The sequence below is a fragment of the Lithobates pipiens genome, unplaced genomic scaffold (assembly GCF_037356315.1).
Source record: "Lithobates pipiens isolate NorthernLeopardFrog02 unplaced genomic scaffold, aLitPip1_a1.2 Scaffold_8, whole genome shotgun sequence".
Classification (NCBI taxonomy): domain Eukaryota; kingdom Metazoa; phylum Chordata; class Amphibia; order Anura; family Ranidae; genus Lithobates; species Lithobates pipiens.
This window is the reverse complement of record NW_027507903.1, coordinates 551,932,407-551,953,510: the sequence shown is the minus strand read 5'-3', so window position 1 is coordinate 551,953,510 and position 21,104 is coordinate 551,932,407. Positions and strand designations below refer to the sequence as shown.

General features: G+C 44.8%; 1 protein-coding gene across 10 annotated transcripts in view; it reads left to right on the top strand.

Annotated features, from left to right (window-relative positions):
• The window catches only part of ANK1 (ankyrin 1), a 404,481-nt gene that overhangs the window by 238,270 nt on the left and 145,107 nt on the right, over positions 1-21,104 (top strand). For all 10 annotated transcript variants that reach the window (XM_077469916.1, XM_077469910.1, XM_077469909.1 and 7 more), the window contains one exon: positions 20,157-20,255. In XM_077469916.1, the coding sequence (XP_077326042.1) occupies positions 20,157-20,255 (99 nt within the window). The remainder of the gene's footprint in view (positions 1-20,156; positions 20,256-21,104) is intronic.

The window sequence follows — 21,104 nt, the reverse complement described above, 5'->3', positions numbered from 1 at the left end:
GACGCAGGCTCTTACTATGTTATTAAAGTCATGTAGATCCAGCCTATTCAGCTGTGAACAGAAATCAGAGTCGTTCTAGAAATGTGTGTCATAATATGTTCTAGGGCATGCACACAAAAGAGCAAAGCATAAGGGTTCAGTGTGTTGGTTTTTTGGCCCCATTCACTATTATTTTTACCGGACTCCTAAAGTACAGTGCCTTGAAAAAGTATTCATAGCTCTTGAAATTTTCAACAATTTGTCATGTTGCAACCAAAAACGTAAATGTATCTTATTGGGATTTTATGTAGTAGATCAACACAAAGTGGTACAATTATGAGGTGTAAGGAAAATGATAAATGGTTTTCACATTTTTTTACAAATAAATATCTGAAAAGTGTGGGGTGCATTTGTATTCAGCCCCCCTGAGTCAATACTTTGTAGAACCACCTTTCACTGCAATTACAGCCGCAAGTCTTTTTGGGGATGTCTCTACCAGCTTTGCACATCTAGAGAGTGATTTTTTTTCCCATTCATCTTTGCAAAATAGCTCAAGCTCTGTCAGATTGGATGGAGATCGTCTTTGAACAGCCATTTTCAAGTCTTGCCACAGATTCTCAGTTGGATTTATGTCTGGACTTTGACTGGGCCATTCTAACACATGAATATGCTTTGATCTAAACCATTCCATTGTAGCTCTGGCTGTATGTTCAGGGGTGTTGTTCTCCGGTGAACCTCCACCCCAGTCTCAAGTCTTTTGCAGACTCTAACAGATTTTCTTCTAATGCCGCGTACACACGTAGCAGACTATCCGGCGGACTTAGTCTGGCGGACTTTCCGCCGGACTGTCCGCCGGACTTTCCTAACGAACTACCTGCCCACACACGGTACTTTTGCGGCGGACTAATATGGCGTACTAAGTCCGCCGGACTATCCGCCGTACTTTTGAAATGAACGGACTCGCCCACACACGCAGAGGAAAGTCCTCTCATTTTGAGCGTGTCTCCAGGTCAGGGCCAGTGAAGGAGGCGTCACTGGCCCCGTCACCTGGTATGGACTTAAAGGGGAATCCCTACTCCAAAAATCGGCCTGGAGGTCCCCCCCAGGTCCATATCAGACCCTTATCCGAGCACGCTACCCGGCCGGCCAGGATAGGGGGTGGAGACAGGCGAGCGCCCCCCCTCCTGAGCCATACCAGGCCACGTGCCCTCAACATGGGGGGGTGCCATGGGGAAGGGGGTTCCGCGCTGCCCCACCACCCCAAAGCACCTTGTCCCCATGTTGACAAGGACAAGGGCCTCTTCCCGACAACCCTGGCCCTTGGTTGTTGAAGTCTGTGGGCAGGGGGGCTTATCGGAATCCGGGAGCCCCCTTTAATAAGGGGGCCCCCCCGGATCCCAGCCCCCCACCCTATGTGAATGACTATGGGGTACAATGTACCCCTACCCATTCACCTGTGAAAAAAAGTAAAAAAAAACACAACACACATAAAATAGTTTATTGCACAGCTCCGAGGGTCTTCTTCCATCTTCAGGGGTCTTCTTCGACGCCGCCCTCTTCTTCTGACTTCGGGAGTCTTGTCCCCCTCTTCGGGTTCTTCTTGCCAGGCCACCGCGCCTTCTTCTAGCTCTTTTACAAGCGGTGGCCCGGTCTTCTGTCACCGCTGCCGCTGTCTTCTGTTCTTCTCTTCTGGAGATGTTGCCTCGTCGCTGTCTCCGGTCACAATGGCAGGGACGCAGCGCGTGGCGACTTATAAAGGGACATCACCGGATGATGTCCCCGCCCATTATGATGTCACAGTCCCAGTATCCTCTGGGACTGTGACATCATAATGGGCGGGGACATCATCCGAGTGGGGGGGGGCGCTCGCTCGTCCCCACCCCCTTTCCTGGCCGGCCAGGTAGCGTGCTCGGATAAGGGTCTGATATGAATCTAGGGGGGCACCCCCACACCGATTTTTCGGTGTAGGGATTCCCCTTTAAGTCCATACCAGGTGACGGGGCCAGCAAAGGAGGCTACCTGGAAACACGCTCAAAATGAGCGGAATTTTCTCCGGGCAGTAAAAGTCCGTTCATTTCAAAAGTATGGCGGACTGGCACACACACGGCCGGATTGTCCACCGAAATGCGAGTCCGGCGGACAGATTGGAGTGCAAAACTACTTTCTTAGTCCGCCGGACTTTTGGGTAAAAAAAGTCAGCCGGAGCCCACACATGAGCGGATTGAAGTCTGCCGGACTTTTCCACCAGATTGTTTGATCGTGTGTACGCGGCATAAGATTGCCCTGTATTTGGCTCCACCCATTTTCCCATCAACTCTGACCAGCTTCACTGTCCCTGCTGAAGAAAAGCATACCCACAACATGATGCTGCCACCACGATGTTTTAATGGATGTGCAGTGTTAGTTTTCCGCCACACATAGCCTTTTGCTTTTAAGCCAAAAAGTTCAATTTTGGTCTCATCTGACCACAGTACCTTCTTCTACACATTTGCTGTGTTCCCCACATGCCTTCTCGCAAACTGCAAACAGAACTTCTTATGGCTTTATTTCAGCAATGGCTTTCTTCTTGCCACACTTCCACAAAGGCCAGATTTGTGGAGTGTACAACTAATAGTTGTCCTCCCACCTGAGCTGTGGATCTCTGTAGCTCCTCCAGAGTTACCATGGGCCTCTTGGCTGCTTCTCTAATAAATGCTCTCCTTGCCCGGCCTATCAGTTTAGGTGGACAGCCATGTCTTGGTAGGTTTTCAGTTGTGCCATACCCTTTCCATTTTCAGATGATGGATTGAATAGTACTTCGTGAGATATTCAAAGCTTGGGATATTTTTTCTAACCTAACCCTGCTTTAAAATTCTCCACAACTTTATCCCTGACCTGTCTGGTATGTTCCTCAGCCTTCATGATGCTGATTTTTCACTAAGGTACTCTAATAAACCACTGAGGGCTTCACAGAACAACTGTATTTATACTGAAATTAAATTAGACACAGGAGAACTCTATTTAAGAATTAGGTGACTTCTGAAGGCAATTGGTTCCGCTAGATTTTAGTCAGGGGTATAAGAGTAAAAGGGGCTGAATATAAATGCACGCCCCACTTTTCAGATATTTATTTGTAAAAAATTTTGAAAACTATTTATCATTTTCCTTCTAATTCACAATTTTGTGACGCTTTGTGTTGGTCTATCACATAAAATCCCAATCAAATAAATTTTTGGTTGTTGACATGACAAAATGTGGAAAATTTCAAGGGGTATGGATACTTTTTCAAGGCACTGTAGATTTCAGGCAAAACCCAAATAGAATAACTGTCATTCTGATAATATGAAATAAAATGATACCAGAGCAAAAAAATAATTAAAAATTTACACAGCTGCTGAACACTCAAGGTAAATTTACAAAAACATCCCAGGAAATATTAGTACAAAGAATAGTGCAGCGCTAAATATCACAATTAATACATCTCCTCATCCAATAACACTATACATGAAAGATATAGTTAAGGAAAAAACATAAAAAGTTCATATAGAAATCAGGATTCCAAAAAGTGACAATGTGCATCAATGAAGACTGAAAATCGGTGCCAGAAGTGTGACCTCCATCATAAGTATTTAATATGATAAAAAGGAAAAATCACAGTTCATTTCAATGTACTTCCATTAAATGGCAGCAAAAAAGCATTCGGTCACATAAAACCACATGGAGTCAGCACGAGGAGACGACCACGGGTGACGTCAATCCCTCTCGCACTCGTTTTGTCCCAAGGAGCAGGACTTCATCATCAAGTGTTTTATCATATTAACTGGTTCCTGACCGGCCTCCGCAGTTATACTGCGGCAGAATGGCTCCCATGGGCGAGCCATTATAGCTGTACTTCGCCTCTTAGCGTGTGCCCAGAGCCGATGCGAGTGCCCGGGAGGCGCGATGACCGCCGGGCACCCGCTATCGCTCTGTAAACACACAAATCCCGATTCTCCCAGGGGAGAGAAGAGAGATTGTGTGTTCATAATACATCTCTCTTCTCCCCTACTCAGTTCCACCACCCCCCCCCCCCCCCCAAAGTTAGAACACATGCTAGGGAGCACTGTTAACCCCTTGATCGCCCTTAATGTTAACCCCTTCCCCGCCAGTGACATTTATACAGTAAGGGCATTTTTATAGCAAAAGTGTCCAATTTGTCCGCTGCAATATCGCAGTCCTGATAAAAATTGCAGATTACTAGTAAAAAAAAAATAATAATAGTAAGAATGACAACAAGGCCTGGGGAATGCGCAGGAAAACCCAAGCCTACTTACCACCAGCTTGCAGACAACCAAATTAACTTGTCTGTACGTTAAAAACAGGGGTTTAGTCTGCACACATTTGCAAACGCATGCGTAAGCCACAGAGCCACGTCAAGGCACCCTGGTATCTGTGGTCCTATCACTAAAATATGAGTGTCCCTACAGTGGAAGCACATGCATTCTAATGGATAGATGTGGACAGGTGGACTGAAGGGGAGCCCACCCCTTCTTAAAGCTACATGCAGCACACCAAACACCCAGCATGTAGCACAATGGCTGCAAAGGTGTTGGTGCATTGCTGGACCAATACAAATATGATATGAAAAAACTCGCCACTGCCCTCATCTATAGCTGGCTATAGCAGTAAGCGGAATTGGAAGGCTGAATAAGAAAACAACAAGGCCTGGGGAATGCCCAGGAAAAACCCAAGCCTACTTACCACCAGCTCGCAGACAACCAAATTAACCTGTCAAACAGTATGTTAAAAACAGGGGTTTAGTCCGCACACATTTGCAAACGTATGCGTAAGCCACAGAGCCTCGTCAAGGCACCCCGGTATCTGTGGTCCTAACACTAAAATATGAGTGTCCCCACAGTGGAGGCACATGCTAATAATAACAAGGCCATAAAACTATCTCCTATTTTGTAGATGCTATAACTTTTGCGCAAACCAATCAATAGACGCTTATTGCAATTTTTTTTTACCAAAAATATGTAGAAGAATACATATCGGCCTAAACTGAGGAAAAAAATGTGGCTTTTTAACCACTTCCCGACCAGCGCACGACGATGTACGTCGACAGAATGGCACGGGCAGGCATATTGGCGTACATGTACGTCCAATATTCGTTGCCGCCGTGCCATCGGGAGCGCGCCGGCGGCGGCGCGCTCCCGCGCTGGTCGGGACCCCCGTGAGTCTGGTCGCGGGACCCGCGGACTCGATCGCCGCGGGCATCCCCGCGATCGTCTCACGGAGCGGCCGAATGGAGGAAATGCTGTATAAACAACATTTTTCCATTCTGCCTAGCAACTAGTGACGCTGATCTCTGCTCCATGTGATTGGAGCAGAGATCAGTGTACACTAAATGAAAGCCCAACCCCCCCACAGTTAGTAACACACCCCTAGGAACACTTAACCCCTACACTGCCACCCACTGGTTAACCCTTTCACTGCCAGTGTCATTTACACAGGAATCACTGCATTTATATAGCAGTGATTACTGTATAAATGACAATGGTCCCAAAAATGTGTCAAAAATGTCCGATGGGTCCCCCACAATGTCGCAGTCACAATAAAAATCGCAGATCGCCGCCATTACTAGTAAAAAAAAAAATAATAAAAAATTATTAATAAAAATGCTATAAAACTATCCCTATTTTGTAAACGCTATAACTTTTGCGCAAACCAATCAATAATCGCTTATTGCGATTTTTTTTACCAAAAATATGTAGAAGAATATGTATCGGCCTAAAATGAGGGAAAAAAATGTTTTTTTATATATTTTTGGGGGATATTTATTATTACAAAAAGTAAAAAATAATGCGTTTTTTTCAAAATTGTCGCTCTATTTTTGTTTATAGCGCAAAAAATAAAAACCGCAGGGGTGATCAAATACCACCAAAAGAAATCTCTATTTGTGGGAAAAAAAGGACGTTAATTTTGTTTGGGAGCCACGTCGCACGACCGCGCAATTGTCAGTTAAAGCGACGCAGTGCCGAATCGCAAAAAGTGGTCTGGTCTTTGACCAGCAAATTGGTCCGGTCTGAAAGTGGTTAAAAAAAAAAAAATTGGGGATATTTATTATAGCAAAAAGTAAAAGATATTGGGGGTTATTTACAAAAGGCAAATCCACTTTGCACTACAAGGGCAAACTACAAGTGCAATGGGCACTTGAAATTGCACTGAAAGTGCACTTGGACGTGCAGGCAATGTAGATCCGGGAGGGACATGCAAGGAAAATAAAAAACAGCATTTTAGCTTGCACATGATTGGATGATAAAATCAGCAGAGCTTCCCCTAATTTCAGATCTACCCCTCAGATTTACAGTGACTGCACTTCCAAGGGCACTTTACACTTGTAGTTTGCACTTGTAGTGCAAAGTGGATTTTGTAAATACCCCCCCCCCCACTGTGTTTTTTTCAAAATTGTCGCTCTTCTTTTGTTTATAGCGCAAAAAATACACAACGCAAAGGTGATCAAACATCACCAAAATAAAGCTCTATTTGTGGAAAAAAACTAATGTTGTTTGGGTAGAGCATTGCATGACCGCACAATTGTCAGTTAAAGCGACGCAGTGCCGTATGACAAAAAATGGCCTGGTCACCGAGCAGCCAAATCTTCCAGGGCTAAAGTGGTTAAATACATGTCAGCAGAGAGCACTAGCAATATCCTGTTTTATTTGCATATATCGGGATATTGGGACACTGATAATTTTATGCTGCGATCCCCTGTATATGAGCTGATGTGGTGATCCCTGTGCTTTGCACTCTGAAGAGGTTTATCGCCACTCTCCAGGATTTTGCCCATAAGGGAAAGCCTTTTTAACCCTTTGTTGACTCAGGGGTCCTATCATTAAGGTAAGCAGCAAAGAATGTCTTATGATGGAGGTCACACTCCTGGCACCGATTTCCAGTCTTCATTGATGCACATTGTCACTTTTTGTAATCCTGATTTATATATGAACTTTTTATGATGTTTCCTTTCCAATAACTATGGGGGTTATTTACTAAAGGAAAATCCACTTTGCATTGCAAGTGCACTTGGAAGTTAAGTCGCTGTAGATCCGAGGGGGACATGCAAGAAAAATAAAAAACAGCATTTTAGCACATGATTGGATGATAAAATCAGCAGAGCTTCCCCTCATTTCAGATCTACCCCTTAGATTTAGAGCGACGGCACTTCCAAGTGCACTTGCAATGCAAAGTGGATTAAATAACCCCCTATATCTTTCACTTATTGATTTATTGGATGAGCAGATGTATTATTTGTGATATTTAACACTGCACTATTCTTCGTACTATTCTAATAATATGGGCTCTGTAAGATTGATCATTGGGTCATGTTTTAGCTTAACCAGTTGCCGACCGCCGCACGCCGATGTACGTCGGTACAATGGCACGGGCAGGCATAAGGACATACATGTACGTCCCTTGCCTCCCGCGGGTCGGGGGCCCGATCGGGCCCCCGCCCGGTGCCTGCGGCGGTCGGTATTCGTTCGGGAGCGATCCCGGACGAGGGGACGGCCATTCATTCATGGCCACCCCCTCGCGATCGCTCCCGACGAATAGAAATCCCCGGTGACATCACTTCCTCTCCTGTAATGTAAACACAGGAGAGGAAGTGATGTATTCTCTCCTCCGTGGATCAGTAAGTTGCACCAACACTCTACACACACAGTAGAACATGCCAGGCACACTCACACCCCCCCTTTACCCCCGATCACCCCCCCAATTACCCCTGCCCCCCAGTCACAGTGACACCAATGTCATTTATTTTTTTTTTTTTTTGCATTGGTGTCATTTGTGACTGTAATAACTGTTAGGGCAGTTAGAGTTAGCCCCCTTTAGTTCTAATGTACCCCCCTAACCCCCCCAATAAAGGTTTAACCCCGTGATCACCCCCCGTCGCCAGTGTCACTAAGGCTGGGTTCACATTGCAGCGGTTTATGAGAACGAATGTGATTCGCACCGCACTGCAGTGCAAATCACATCCGATCTCTGTGCGATTCGAGTTCAGCCATTCGCCGCACCCGCCACACCCGCCGCACCCGCCGCAAATTCGCACGGGACCCTTTTTTTGGCCCGCAGCAGAATCGGATCGCATGGGTGTTCACACCATGCGATCCGAGTTTGCAGATCGCACTGCGATATGCGAACTGATCTGGGGGTGTCAGTAACATTTCACTGACACTCCCAGCAGTTCGCATAGGGCAGTGTGAACTGCCGCCGGGAGGCATGCGATGCGGGAACCCGCCGCGGATTCGCGGCGTTTCCGCATCGCTCCAGTGTGAACCCAGCCTAATAAGCGATCATTTTTCTGATCGCCGTATTAGTGTCACAGGTGACGCTAGTTAGGCAGGTAGGTATTTAGGTTCGCCGCAGCTTTTTATAGCGCCAGGGACCCCCATATACTACCGCATAAAGCCCCCTGATTGCCCCCTAGTTAACCCTTTCACCTGTGATCACCATATAACTGTTACAGGTGACGCTGGTTGGTTAGTTATTTTTTTATAGTTTCAGGGCACCCGCCATTTATTACCTAATAAAGGTTTAACCCCCTGATCACCCGGCGGGTGTCATTTGTGACTAATAACTGTTAGGGCAGTTAGGGTTAGCCCCCTTTAGTTCTAAGGTACCCCCCTAACCCCCCCAATAAAGGTTTAACCCCGTGATCACCCCCCGTCGCCAGTGTCACTAAGGCTGGGTTCACATTGCAGCGGTTTGAGAACGGATGTGATTCGCACCGCACTGCAGTGCAAATCACATCCGATCTCTGTGCGATTCGAGTTCAGCCATTCGCCGCACCCGCCACACCCGCCGCACCCGCCGCAAATTCGCACGGGACCCTTTTTTTGGCCCGCAGCAGAATCGGATCGCATGGGTGTTCACACCATGCGATCCGAGTTTGCAGATCGCACTGCGATATGCGAACTGATCTGGGGGTGTCAGTAACATTTCACTGACACTCCCAGCAGTTCGCATAGGGCAGTGTGAACTGCCGCCGGGAGGCATGCGATGCGGGAACCCGCCGCGCATTCGTGGCGTTCCCGCATCGCTCCAGTGTGAACCCAGCCTAATAAGTGATCGTTTTTCTGATCGCTGTATTAGTGTCACAGGTGACGCTAGTTAGGCAGGTAGGTATTTAGGTTCGCCGCAGCTTTTTATAGCGCCAGGGACCCCCATATACTACCGCATAAAGCCCCCTGATTGCCCCCTAGTTAACCCTTTCACCAGTGATCACCATATAACTGTTACAGGTGACGCTGGTTGGTTAGTTATTTTTTTATAGTTTCAGGGCACCCGCCATTTATTACCTAGTCTCACTAGTGTACCCCTAAATTTAGGGGTGTCTACTTTCCAAAATGGGGTCATTTGGGGGGGGTTTGTGCCATCTTGGCATTTTATGGCCTTCAAAACTGTAACGCCCTTAGAAAGCCTGAAGGCGGTGCTTGGTTTTCGGGGCCCCGTACGCGGCTAGGCTCCCAAAAAGTCCCACATATGTGGTATCCCCGTACTCAGGAGAAGCAGCAGAATTTATTTTGGGGTGTCATTTCACATATGCCCATGGCATGCGTGAGCAATATATCATTTAGTGACAACTTTGTGAAAAAAAAAAAAGTTTGTAATTTTCCCGCAACTTGTGGCAAAATATAAAATATTCCATGGACTCAACATGCCTCTCAGCAAATAGCTTGGGGTGTCTACTTTCTAAAATGGGGTCATTTGTGGGGGTTTTGTGCCATCTTGGCATTTTATGGCCTTCAAAACTGTAATAGGTAGTGAGAAGTGAACTCAAAAATTTACGCCCTTAGAAAGCCTGAAGGCGGTGCTTGGTTTTCGGGGCCCCGTACGCGGCTAGGCTCCCAAAAAGTCCCACATATGTGGTATCCCCGTACTCAGGAGAAGCAGCAGAATTTATTTTGGGGTGTCATTTCACATATGCCCATGGCATGTGTGAGCAATATATCATTTAGTGACAACTTTGTGAAAAAAAAAAAAAAAAAAAGTTTGTAATTTTCCCGCAACTTGTGGCAAAATATAAAATATTCCATGAACTCAACATGCCTCTCAGCAAATAGCTTGGGGTGTCTACTTTCTAAAATGGGGTCATTTGTGGGGGTTTTGTGCCATCTTGGCATTTTATGGCCTTCAAAACTGTAATAGGTAGTGAGAAGTGAACTCAAAAATGTACGCCCTTAGAAAGCCTGAAGGCGGTGCTTGGTTTTCGGGGCCCCGTACGCGGCTAGGCTCCCAAAAAGTCCCACATATGTGGTATCCCCGTACTCAGGAGAAGCAGCAGAATTTATTTTGGGGTGTCATTTCACATACGCCCATAGCATGTGTGAGCAATATATCATTTAGTGACAACTTTGTGTAAAAAAAAAAAAAAAATTTTTTTTTTGTCATTATTCAATCGCTTGAGGCAAAAAAATAAAATATTCAATGGGCTCAACATGCCTCTTATCAATTTCCTTAGGGGGTCTACTTTCCAAAATGGGGTCATTTGGGGGGGTTTTGTACTGCCCTGCCATTTTAGCACCTCAAGAAATGAGATAGGCAGTCGTAAACTAAAAGCTGCGTAAATTCCAGAAAACGTACCTTAGTTTGTAGATGTGACAACTTTTGCGCAAACCAATAAATATACAATTATTGACTTTTTTTTTACCAAAGACATGTGGCTGAATACATTTTGGCCTAAATGTATGACTAAAATTGAGTTTATTGGATTTTTCTAATAACAAAAAGTAGAAAATATCATTTTTTTTCAAAATTTGCGGTCTTTTTACGTTTATATCGCAAAAAATAAAAATCGCAGAGGCAATCAAATACCATCAAAAGAAAGCTCTATTTGTGGGAAGAAAAGGACGCAAATTTTGTTTGGGTACAACATTGCATGACCGCGCAATTACCAGTTAAAGCAGCGCAGTGCCAAAGTGTAAAAAGACCTCTGGTCATTTACCAGCAAAATGGTCCGGTCTGAAAGTGGTTAAGCTGCCAACTAAAACCTTAACCACTTGCCGCCCGCCCTATAGCAGAATTTTACACGGAAAAGTGGTTTCAAAATCCTGACCGGGCGTCATATGACGTCCTCAGGATTTTGAGCCACTGTGCGCTCCCGAGGGCACGCATAGCGGCGATCTCGGTAAAGAGTCTCCGACAGAGACTCTTTACCACGTGATCAGCCCTGTCCAATCACGGCTGATCACAGTGTAAATAGGAAGAGCCGTTGATCGGCTTTTCCTCACTCGCGTCTTTTAGATGCGAGTAGAGGAGAGCCAATCGGCTGCTTCTCTGACGGGGGGGGGGGTCTGTGCTGATCGATTATCAGCGCAGCCCCCCCCGAGGATGCCCACACTGGACCACCAGGGATGCCACCAGACCACAAGGGATGCCCAGCACCAGGTATGCCACCCTAGACCACCAGGGATGGCAGTCAGTGCCAACAATGGATGCCAATCAGTGCCCACAATGGGCATCACTGATTGGCATGCATTATTGTTTGGCACTGATTGGCATCCATCAGTACAATATAATACAATACAATGCTGCCTATCAGTGCCCATCCTTGCCACCTATCAGTGCCCATCCATGCCGCCTATCAATGGCCATCCATGCTCATCCGTGCCGCCTATCCATGCCCATCTGTGCCGCCTATCCATGCCCATCCATCCATGCCAATCCATGCCAGCTATCAGTGCCAATTTGTGCCACCTATTAGTGCCATCCATGTCGCCCATCAGTGCCGCCTATCAGTGCCACATATCAGTGCCCATCAATGCCATCTCATCAGTGCCACTTCATTGGTGCCCATCAGTGCCGCCTTATCAGTGCCTGTCAGTGCAGCCCCATCAGTGCCCATCAGTGAAAGAGAAAACGTACTTATTTACAAAGTTTTAAAACTGAAACAAAAAAAAATCATATTTTTTTTCAAAATTTTCAGTCTTTTTTTATTTGTTTAGCAAAAAATAAAAACCGTAGAGGTGATCAAATACCGCCAAAAGAAAACTATATTTGTGGGGAAAAAATGATAAAAAATTAATTTGGGTACAGTGTAGCATGAACACGCAATTGTCATTCAAACTGCGACAGCGCTGAAGTGCCCGGTATTGAGGTGGTTAAATAGGAGAGATTTTTTTAAGAGAAAAATGGTCTTGTTGAAGAGTTTTAATGGCAGTAAGGTTGGATTTGCTGGATGTGAAATAAGACTTGAGTGCAGGGACCATACTGAACAAAGCTGCTTTTTACCATCTATTTGAACAAATTCTGACTTCACTTCTTTAGCATAGCTTTGGTGTCGTGACCTACTCAGTGTGGTCATGTTGTTCTAGGCCCTCAGATCTTTTTTTCAGCCCCATATATCAAACAGGTTCTTTCTAAATTGATGCAGTCACTGTGTCACACATAAGTAAGAGCGGAGGACTTTTAAAAAAATGTTATTTCAATGAACAACTTTGCAGGCAACAAAATGCCTATAGCTTTGTACAGTAGTCTAATGCCGCGTACACACGAGCGGAAGGTCTGACAAAAAAAGTCAGAAGGAAGCTTTTCATCGTATAATCCGATCGTGTGCATGCCTCATCTGACTTTTTTTAACGAAAATTCTGACGGATCTAGAATTAGAACATGTTTTAAATCTTTCCGACGGAACCAATTCCTATCGGGAAACCCGCTCGTCTGTATGCTGTTCCGACGGACCAAAAACGACGCATGCTCTGAGGCAAGTACGAGACGGAAGCTATTGGCTACTGGCTATTAAATTTCCCTTTTCTAGTCCCGTTGTACATCACCGCGTTCTTGATTTTGGTGTGATCGCGTGTACACACGACAGTTTCAGCGGAACTCTGTTGGAACGCCATCGGAAAAACCTTCGGAGTTTATTCCGATGGGAAAACCGATCGTGTGTACGCGACATCACATCTTCTACACTTATGCCGTGTGCACACGGTCGGACTTTCCGGCAGAAAAAGTCAGATGGAATCTTTTCATCAGATATTCCGATTGTGTGTGTGGGCCTCGTTGGAGTTTTTTTTTTTTTTTTTATTCTGACGGACCTAAAAATAGAACATGTTTTAAATCTTTCTGACGGAATCAATTCCTATCGGGAAAACCGTTCATCTGTATGCTGTTCCGACGGACCAAAAAACAACACATGGGCAGCTATTGGCTACTGGCTATTTAACTTCCTTTTTCTAGTCTCGTCGTACGTGTTGTAAGTCACCGTGTTCTAGACGATCAGACTTTGGTGTGATTGTCTATAGGCAAGACCGTTTCAGCGGAACTCCGTCAGAGTTTACGCGGCATTAGAGTTATGTTCCTCTACAAACAGACACCTCTTCAATTTACAGTACATACTGGTACACAAATCCTTGCATCCTAGCTGTCTGTATTTCATCCCTATCCTTTGGCTACAGCTCTTTCACAGCTCGCTTGTCTATAGTCACGTCTCGTCTCTTGGGAGTGACAAGCGCCTAGAGGAGTTGCTCACTGGTTCCAATCCTAATTGTGACCTTATTCTCCAACAGGGGCGGACTGACAACTCATGGGGCCCCTGGGCAATAGGAGATTATGGAGCCCCCGGGCAATAGGAGATTATGGAGCCCCCAGGCAATCAGAGATTATGGGGACACACAGTATACACAAACACACACACACACACACACAGTATACACAGACATGTTTCTATTGGCTGAGAAGGTACTGGAGAGGTGGGGCAGCTATAATGTCGGGATTTTTAGACCAAAAGGATCATCGATTTTTACATACTGTGCCTGGTTTTACTGAGGCTGGCAACCCTGATGGAGCCCCCTAGTGGCATGGGGCCCTCGGGCAGTGCCCAAGTGACCGAATGGTCAGTCCACCCCTGTTCTCCAACAATCGTTTCTCACACCTGCAGTTCCCACAGGAAGACTCCTTCCCAGTGACTGCTTATTACGAAGCATTACTTTTTTGAGTAGTTGGCCCAAAAGCTCTTCCTTCAGCATGTCTTTTTTATGGAACTTTTTAGCACGACCATATACTATTCTAGATTTGGAAAGTTTTTCTGAATTGATCAGGGGGGCACACATGGCCTTCTTGATGCTATACAGATATACTCAGGGCTTTTTTTCTGAGAGAGCAGGTGCAGGAACTCCACTTTTCTAAGTTATCCCTTTTTTCCACCCCTACCCACATCCAAGCATTGTCCCTTGGTTCCACCTGCTACCCACCTCCCTGTACTGCCCCATTTTATAGAATACAGAACCAAGTAACTTTGTAAATTTGTGGTGTTAAGTAATTTGTATGAAATGTGTTAATGATAATAAGAAAAGCATTAAAATAAATAACACATTGAACCACCCACAACATAATATACCCCCAGCAACAATAGACCCTCTGCAGCAACAACAGATTTCCCCGCAGACAGCATCAACAGACCTTCCAGCAGACAGAAAATGTAGAACCCCCTACTTAACAGTAGATCCTTCCCAGCAACATAAGACTCCCCAGCAACAATGGACCACCCACAACAAAATCTCCCCCCCAGCAACAATAGACCCCCAACAGCAACAACAGATCTCCCCACAGTCAGCATCAATCGACCTTCCAGCAGCCAGCAACGATAGATCCCTCTATCAACAGTAGATCTTTACCAGCAACAACTGACCCCCCGAATCATAAGACCCACCCACAGCAACAATAGATCCCCCACCAGGAGAAACAGACCTCCCCAGCAACAACAGATCCACCCCACAAATATAAATTCCCTCCAGAGACAATAGATCCCCCAGCAGCCCGCATCAATTGACCCTGCAGTGGTCCCCAGCACCCCTTCCCATTGCATACAATCAGCGCTGGAGGTACCGGAACTGCATTTCTCTGTGTTTCCGCTGAAAAAAGCCACAGCCAAAACCAAGCTCAATATTAATCCTTGTGTGACGGAGATGGAAGTACACTCTACTCCTTGTTTATCCAGCAACTTGAGTATTACAAATCTAATAAAATAAAATTCTTGGAAACATTTCTTAAAGAGGAACGGTATTCATAGTTAAAGAAGAACATTTTGTAATTGTTGCAAAATTTATTTCCTCCTTTGGTGCAAATCCACTCGAAGCTGATAAACTTCAGGCAGAAAAGAAAATCTGACATCTTAAAGCGGCAGTACACCCGCTGACTTTTTTTTTTTCTACACCTGTAAGGGAAAGGGCATAATGAGCTATTATGCACCGCATACTAGCTCATTATGAAATACTTAACTTAGAAGGAGACGTCGTTATCTCACCCGGTCCATGCCGAGGGAGCTGACATTTTCCCTCGGTGTGTCTTCCGAGTATCATGGCTCCAGCGCTGTGAGTGGCCGGAGCCACGATGACGTCACTCCTGCGCATGCGTGCGGGAGACTTCTTTCTAGCAAGGTCCGGCGTCTGCTGGACTTTCAGCCGAGAATCCCCAGAGCATGTGCCGCTGAAGTCAGCGGCTCAGCAATGGGAATATCACCTAAACCATACAGATTTAGGAGATATTCTTTTTACCTACAGGTAAGCCTTATTATAGGCTTACCTGTAGGTAAGGATGAGCCGAACACCCCCCTGTTCGGTTCGCACCAGAACCTGCGAACAGACCTAAACTTCGTGTGAACTTTAGAACCCTATTAAAGTCTATGGGACTCGAACGTTCAAAATCTAAAGTGCTAATTTTAAAGGCTAATATGCAAGTTACTGTCCTAAAAAGTGTTTGGGGACCCGGGTCCTGCCCCAGGGGACATGTATCAATGCAAAAAAAAGTTTTAAAAACTGCAGTTTTTTCAGGAGCAGTGATTTTAATAATGATTAAAGTGAAACAATAAAAGTATAATATTCCTTTAAATTTCGTAGGGGGGGTTGTCTATAGTATGCCTGTGAAGGGGCGCATGTTTCCCGTGCTTAGAACTGTCCCTGCACAAAGTGTCATTTCACAAGGAAAAAAAGTATTTTAAAATCACTTTGAATTGTCGGCTCCGTAATACAGAGAACACTTAATGAGTTTACAAATGCAGCAATTTAGATTCGCCGCAAGATCACTTTTATCGGCGACGGGAGAGGGGCCCCCCTCCCAGAGCACTCCTGTGCCCTCTGCCGCTTACCGGACCTGTCGGCAGTGGCAGAGGCAATCGGATCGTCTTCCTTGCTGGGTATGGAGACAAGTTAGAGGAAGATGGCCACCCGTTTCCATACCATTGCAGGGCGGAAGCGATGTAAAAACGTCACTTCCGCCCATAGCTTTTAAAGGGCCTTTTTTTTTTTTTATTACAACATTTATTTATTTTTTATTGTATTTTAGTGTAAATATAAGATCTGAGGTCTTTTTGACCCCATATCTCATATTTAAGAGGCCCTCTCATGCTTTTTTTCTATTACAAGGCGTGTTTACATTCCTTGTAATAGGAATAAAAGCGACACAATTTATTTATTTATTTTTAAAGAACAGTGTAAAAATAAAAAATAAATGGTAAAATAAATAAGAAAAAAAAGTTTTTAAATGCGCCCCGTCCCGCCAAGCTCACGTGCAGAAGTGAACGCATACGTGAGTAGTGCCCGTATATGAAAACAGTGTTCAAACCACACATGTGAGGTATCACTGCGATCAGTAGAGCGAGAGCAATAATTCTAGTCTTAGACCTGCTCTGTAACTCCAAACATGCAATCTGTAGAATTTTTTAACCATCACCTATGCGGATTTTTAAGGTAAAAATTTTGAAGCGTGACATGTTGGGTATCAATCTACTCGACGTTACATTATCTTTCACAATATAAAAATAATTGGGCTAACTTTACTGTTGTCTTATTTTTTAATTAAAAAATTTGTATTTTTTCCAGAAAAAAGTGCACTTGTAAGACCGCTGCACAAACATGGTGTGACAGAAAGCATTGCAACAACATTTTATTCTCTAGAAAAAAAAATGTATAAAGTTTGGGGGTTCTAAGTAATTTTCTAGCAAAAAAAACAATTTTTAACCTCCCTAGCGGTGATCCCGAGTCTGGCTCGGGTTGGGATTTTTGTTCCACGAGCGGTAACCCCGAGCCAGACTCGGGATCGCATCGCTGTATACAGGGAGGACACAGGGAGAAGTTACTTACCTTGTCCCCTGGATCTAGCGATGTCCTCCGCGCTGTGTGATCGAGCTGTCCTCCGCTCGATTCACACAGTGCCCGAATGCCGCAGAGCTCCATTCCCTGCGATGTTACGGCACACGGGAGCGGAGATCGGCACCAAATTCAAAAAAGTTAAAAACACACACAGTACTGCAATCTTACAGATTACAGTACTGTATAAAAAAATTACACACCCCCTTTGTCCCTAGTGGTCTGTGCAGTGCCCTGCATGCAGTTTTATATTATAAATACTGTTTTTTCTGCCTGGAATTTGGAGATTGTCCATAGCAACCAAAAAGTGTCCCTTTTTCAGTGTTTTAGGATTTGATTACATTATTGAATAATTTTTATTATTATTTATTATATTATAAACTTTATCATACCTGGGATGTCTGCTAGACTCTGGTTTGAACAGATTTAAGAGAGTTATTCCTAAGAATTACAGGACTACAATATAAAACGCCAAATTTCCATGCAAAATAATTGTACTGCTTTCAGCACCTAAAACCAGAACTAATCATACCGCCAGGGAGGTTAACTTGTAAACAACAAATCTCAAAAAGAGGCTCGGTCCTTAAAGGAATTGTAAAGTTACAATTTTTTTTTTTAAATAACAAACATGTTATACTTACTTCCACTGTGCAGCTTGTTTTGCACAGAGTGGCCCCGAACCTGCTCTTCTGGGGTCCCTCGGTGGCTGTCTCTGCTTCCTCCCGCAGGTACTTCTCACGTTCATGCGAGCTCCCTTGCATGGTGAGAAGCATCTGCGGGCGCGCTCCCGTGATACAGCCGGCAGCTATAGCTGCTCGCTGTATCCCACGGCCCTGCCCCCCAGCGCTCCACGTCAGTGGATGTGATTGACAGCAGCGCGAGCCAATGGCTGCGCTGCTTTCCATCCATCCACTCCATCCAATCAGCGGCCAGGCTGAGTGCTGAAGAAGGATGGCGGGGGCGAGTGCGGGATTTTCGAGGGGTGAGGTAAGTAAAACGGGGGGGGGGGGGGGGGCTGTGTCAGATGTTTTTTCACCTTAATGCATAGAATGCATTAAGGTGAAAAAACATTTACCTTTACAACCCCTTTAAGTGGTTAAACTGGCAGTAACGCACACAGAAGTAAATGGCGTTAAAATGGCAGTAATGCAATCAAATAGATGGTGTTCAACCATCACTACACTGACACTATCTGAACTGTCCCTACTCTAGCTATACACTAATGTCAAGATTACTGACACGGTCTCACTACACTACACTTAAACTATATGAGCTGTCCCTACTCTACACTAATGTATGTATGAATGACACGGTCTCATTACACTACAGTGAAACTATCTGAGCTGTCCCTACTCTAGCTGCATACTATGCAAAGCTGAACGGTAGTCCTCCTCACTACACTCACACCATACCTCCCAACTTTTTGAGATGGGAATGAGGGACACCTATCAGCAAAAGTATGCAGGCATAGGACACACTTCTTACCCCCTTAAGGCTGGGTTCACACTGCTGCGGGGGGAGATCCGGATGTGATTCGCACCGCAAATCACATCCGATCTCCGTAGCGATGCGAGTTCAGCCATACAGATAGTATGGCTGAATTCGCATCGCTCCCGCAGCAAACTCGCACGGGACCCTTTTTTTGGTCCGCAACAGAATCGGATCGCATGGGGGTTCACACCATGCGATCCGATTCCTGTGGGAGTCGGCAGATCGCACTGCGATATGCGGACGGATCTGGGGGTGTCATTAACATATCATTGACACTCCCAGCCGTCCGCATAGGGCAGTGTGAACTGCCGGCGGGAGTAATGCGATGCGGGAAAACGCCGCGGATTCGCAGCGTTCCCGCATCGCAGCGGTGTGAACCCGGCCTAAAGGAGAATTGTACAAAAAAACAAGATTGGTTAAACCCACAAGTGCTTTTTTTTTTACCACTACTATTCCTTTATATTGGCTTTTGGAATTTACAAATGCAGCAATTTAGAAATCAGATTAAAGGTTTAGCACTGGGAAACACTTTTTGATAGATAAAAAGTGCATTTTATATACATCTATATAGATCAGATCAAAATGAGGGATAAGTGAGGAGAAATGAGGGACAGAGAGACATTGCCTCAAATCAGGGACAATCCCTCAAAATCAGGCACAGTTGGGAGCAATGCTCACACTATCCCCTGACACTAAACTAATATTCTACACTGACAATGACAATTGAAGTCAAATAGCACAGTATAGCACACTAACTAAAAGCACTGAACAGAGCCATGTTCTAGCTCTCTCCATGCCAAAATCACACTAAAAATGGCTTTCAATGCCATTGAAAGAATACTTTTATAGTGTGGGGCGGGAATGAGCCATGATTGGATAAAGTCATGAGGACAGTGTCCAATCATGACTCTGACAGTGCTCTGTGCCCTGATTGGCTGAAGCTTTCACTGCTTCAGCCAATCAGGGCTTGCAATGCACTGTTCAGCGCCGCAATGCATTGTGGTCAGTTCGGGGGGCCAAACAAACGGTCGAACGACCCATTAGTTTGGCTGTTCACCGAACAGCGAAAGTTCGGCCCGAAAGTTCGGCACTTTCACCCATCCCTAAACAAGACTAGAGCTGATCATGGGATAACAGTAAAATCAGAATCTGCAAACATGGCACTTCTACATCAACATATCAGAACTGGAATGGTCTATCTCATTACAGTATCTACTGAACACAAGCAGGCAAGGTTCTGTATAACATTTGCCAATATTCCTGCAATACATATAGTTGACATTGGGAGAATTGACTGGTTTCATTCTGTTAGTAAAAAGCTTTGGATTGCATAGTCATCAGGATATCCCAAAACTAGTCCGAAGGATGTGGTATTGTAAGTGCTACTACAGCATCTCTGTAAGCTACTGAGGCTCATTTATGTCTGTTTATTGGCGATAACAGAGGACATGCACCTAATTTAAAATGTGGTAATTATGCTGAAGGAAATAATTAACACATTATGGTAGAAAGGTTTTCATACATAAGACCACTTTTGACCACAAAAATCTGTTTTCTCTGTGCATATTAATTGTCTGTTCCCTGCAGAATGGGCTCAACGCCCTGCACCTCTCCAGTAAAGAGGGTCATCTGAAACTGGTCAGTGAGCTGCTGCACAAGGAGATTGTGTTGGAGACTACAACCAAGGTAAGAGCGACACAACGATCCTTTCTCTGGTCTTCTGTGCATTTTACACATCCCCTGTGATTTCTTTCTTTGTATGCATGTCTTACTGCCTCTCCAGTGTCCACTGAATAGTCTCTCCAGGATCATATTAATCAAAGCTATAATGACCTGACCCATTTACCTCTACTGGGAGAGGGCAACAGCAAAGCACCATCGCTGTGCAGTACTGTAGTAGGAAGCAAATCCATTATATGCAACAGGAAAATATGGCTGCCCCACATGCATAACATTAAGATTATCTTTCTCTCTCTTGATCTCTCGCTATAAATATATATATATATATATATATATATATATATATATATATATATATATATAATTTTTACCAAAAGTATTGGTTGGGACACCTGTCGTTACACGCACATGAACTCTATTGGCATCCCAGTCTTAGTCCGTAGGGTTCAGTATTGAGTTGGCCCACCCTTTGCAACTATAACAGCTTCAACTCTTCTGGGAAGACTGTCCACAAGGTTTAGGAGTGTGTCTCTATGGGAATGTTTGACCATTCTTCAAGAAGCGCATTTATGAGGTCAGGCCCTGATGTGGCCAAGAAGGCCTGGCTCACAGTCTCCACTATTTGTGCTTTGTGCACTATAAGAAAAGATCCCCCTTGGTGGGACTTTATCGGCCCAAGTGTTATACAGGGTGTTTTCCTGGCTTATTCTGCCCTGGTGATTTTATAATGGTAGTCCATGAATTATGTAGAACTGTATAAATGGTGGTTCCTTGCACTTTGTGGACTTAATTGTATCCTAGCCACTATCGTTGTTCTTGTTTAACAATTTGTTTAATATAATTTGTATGGATTTT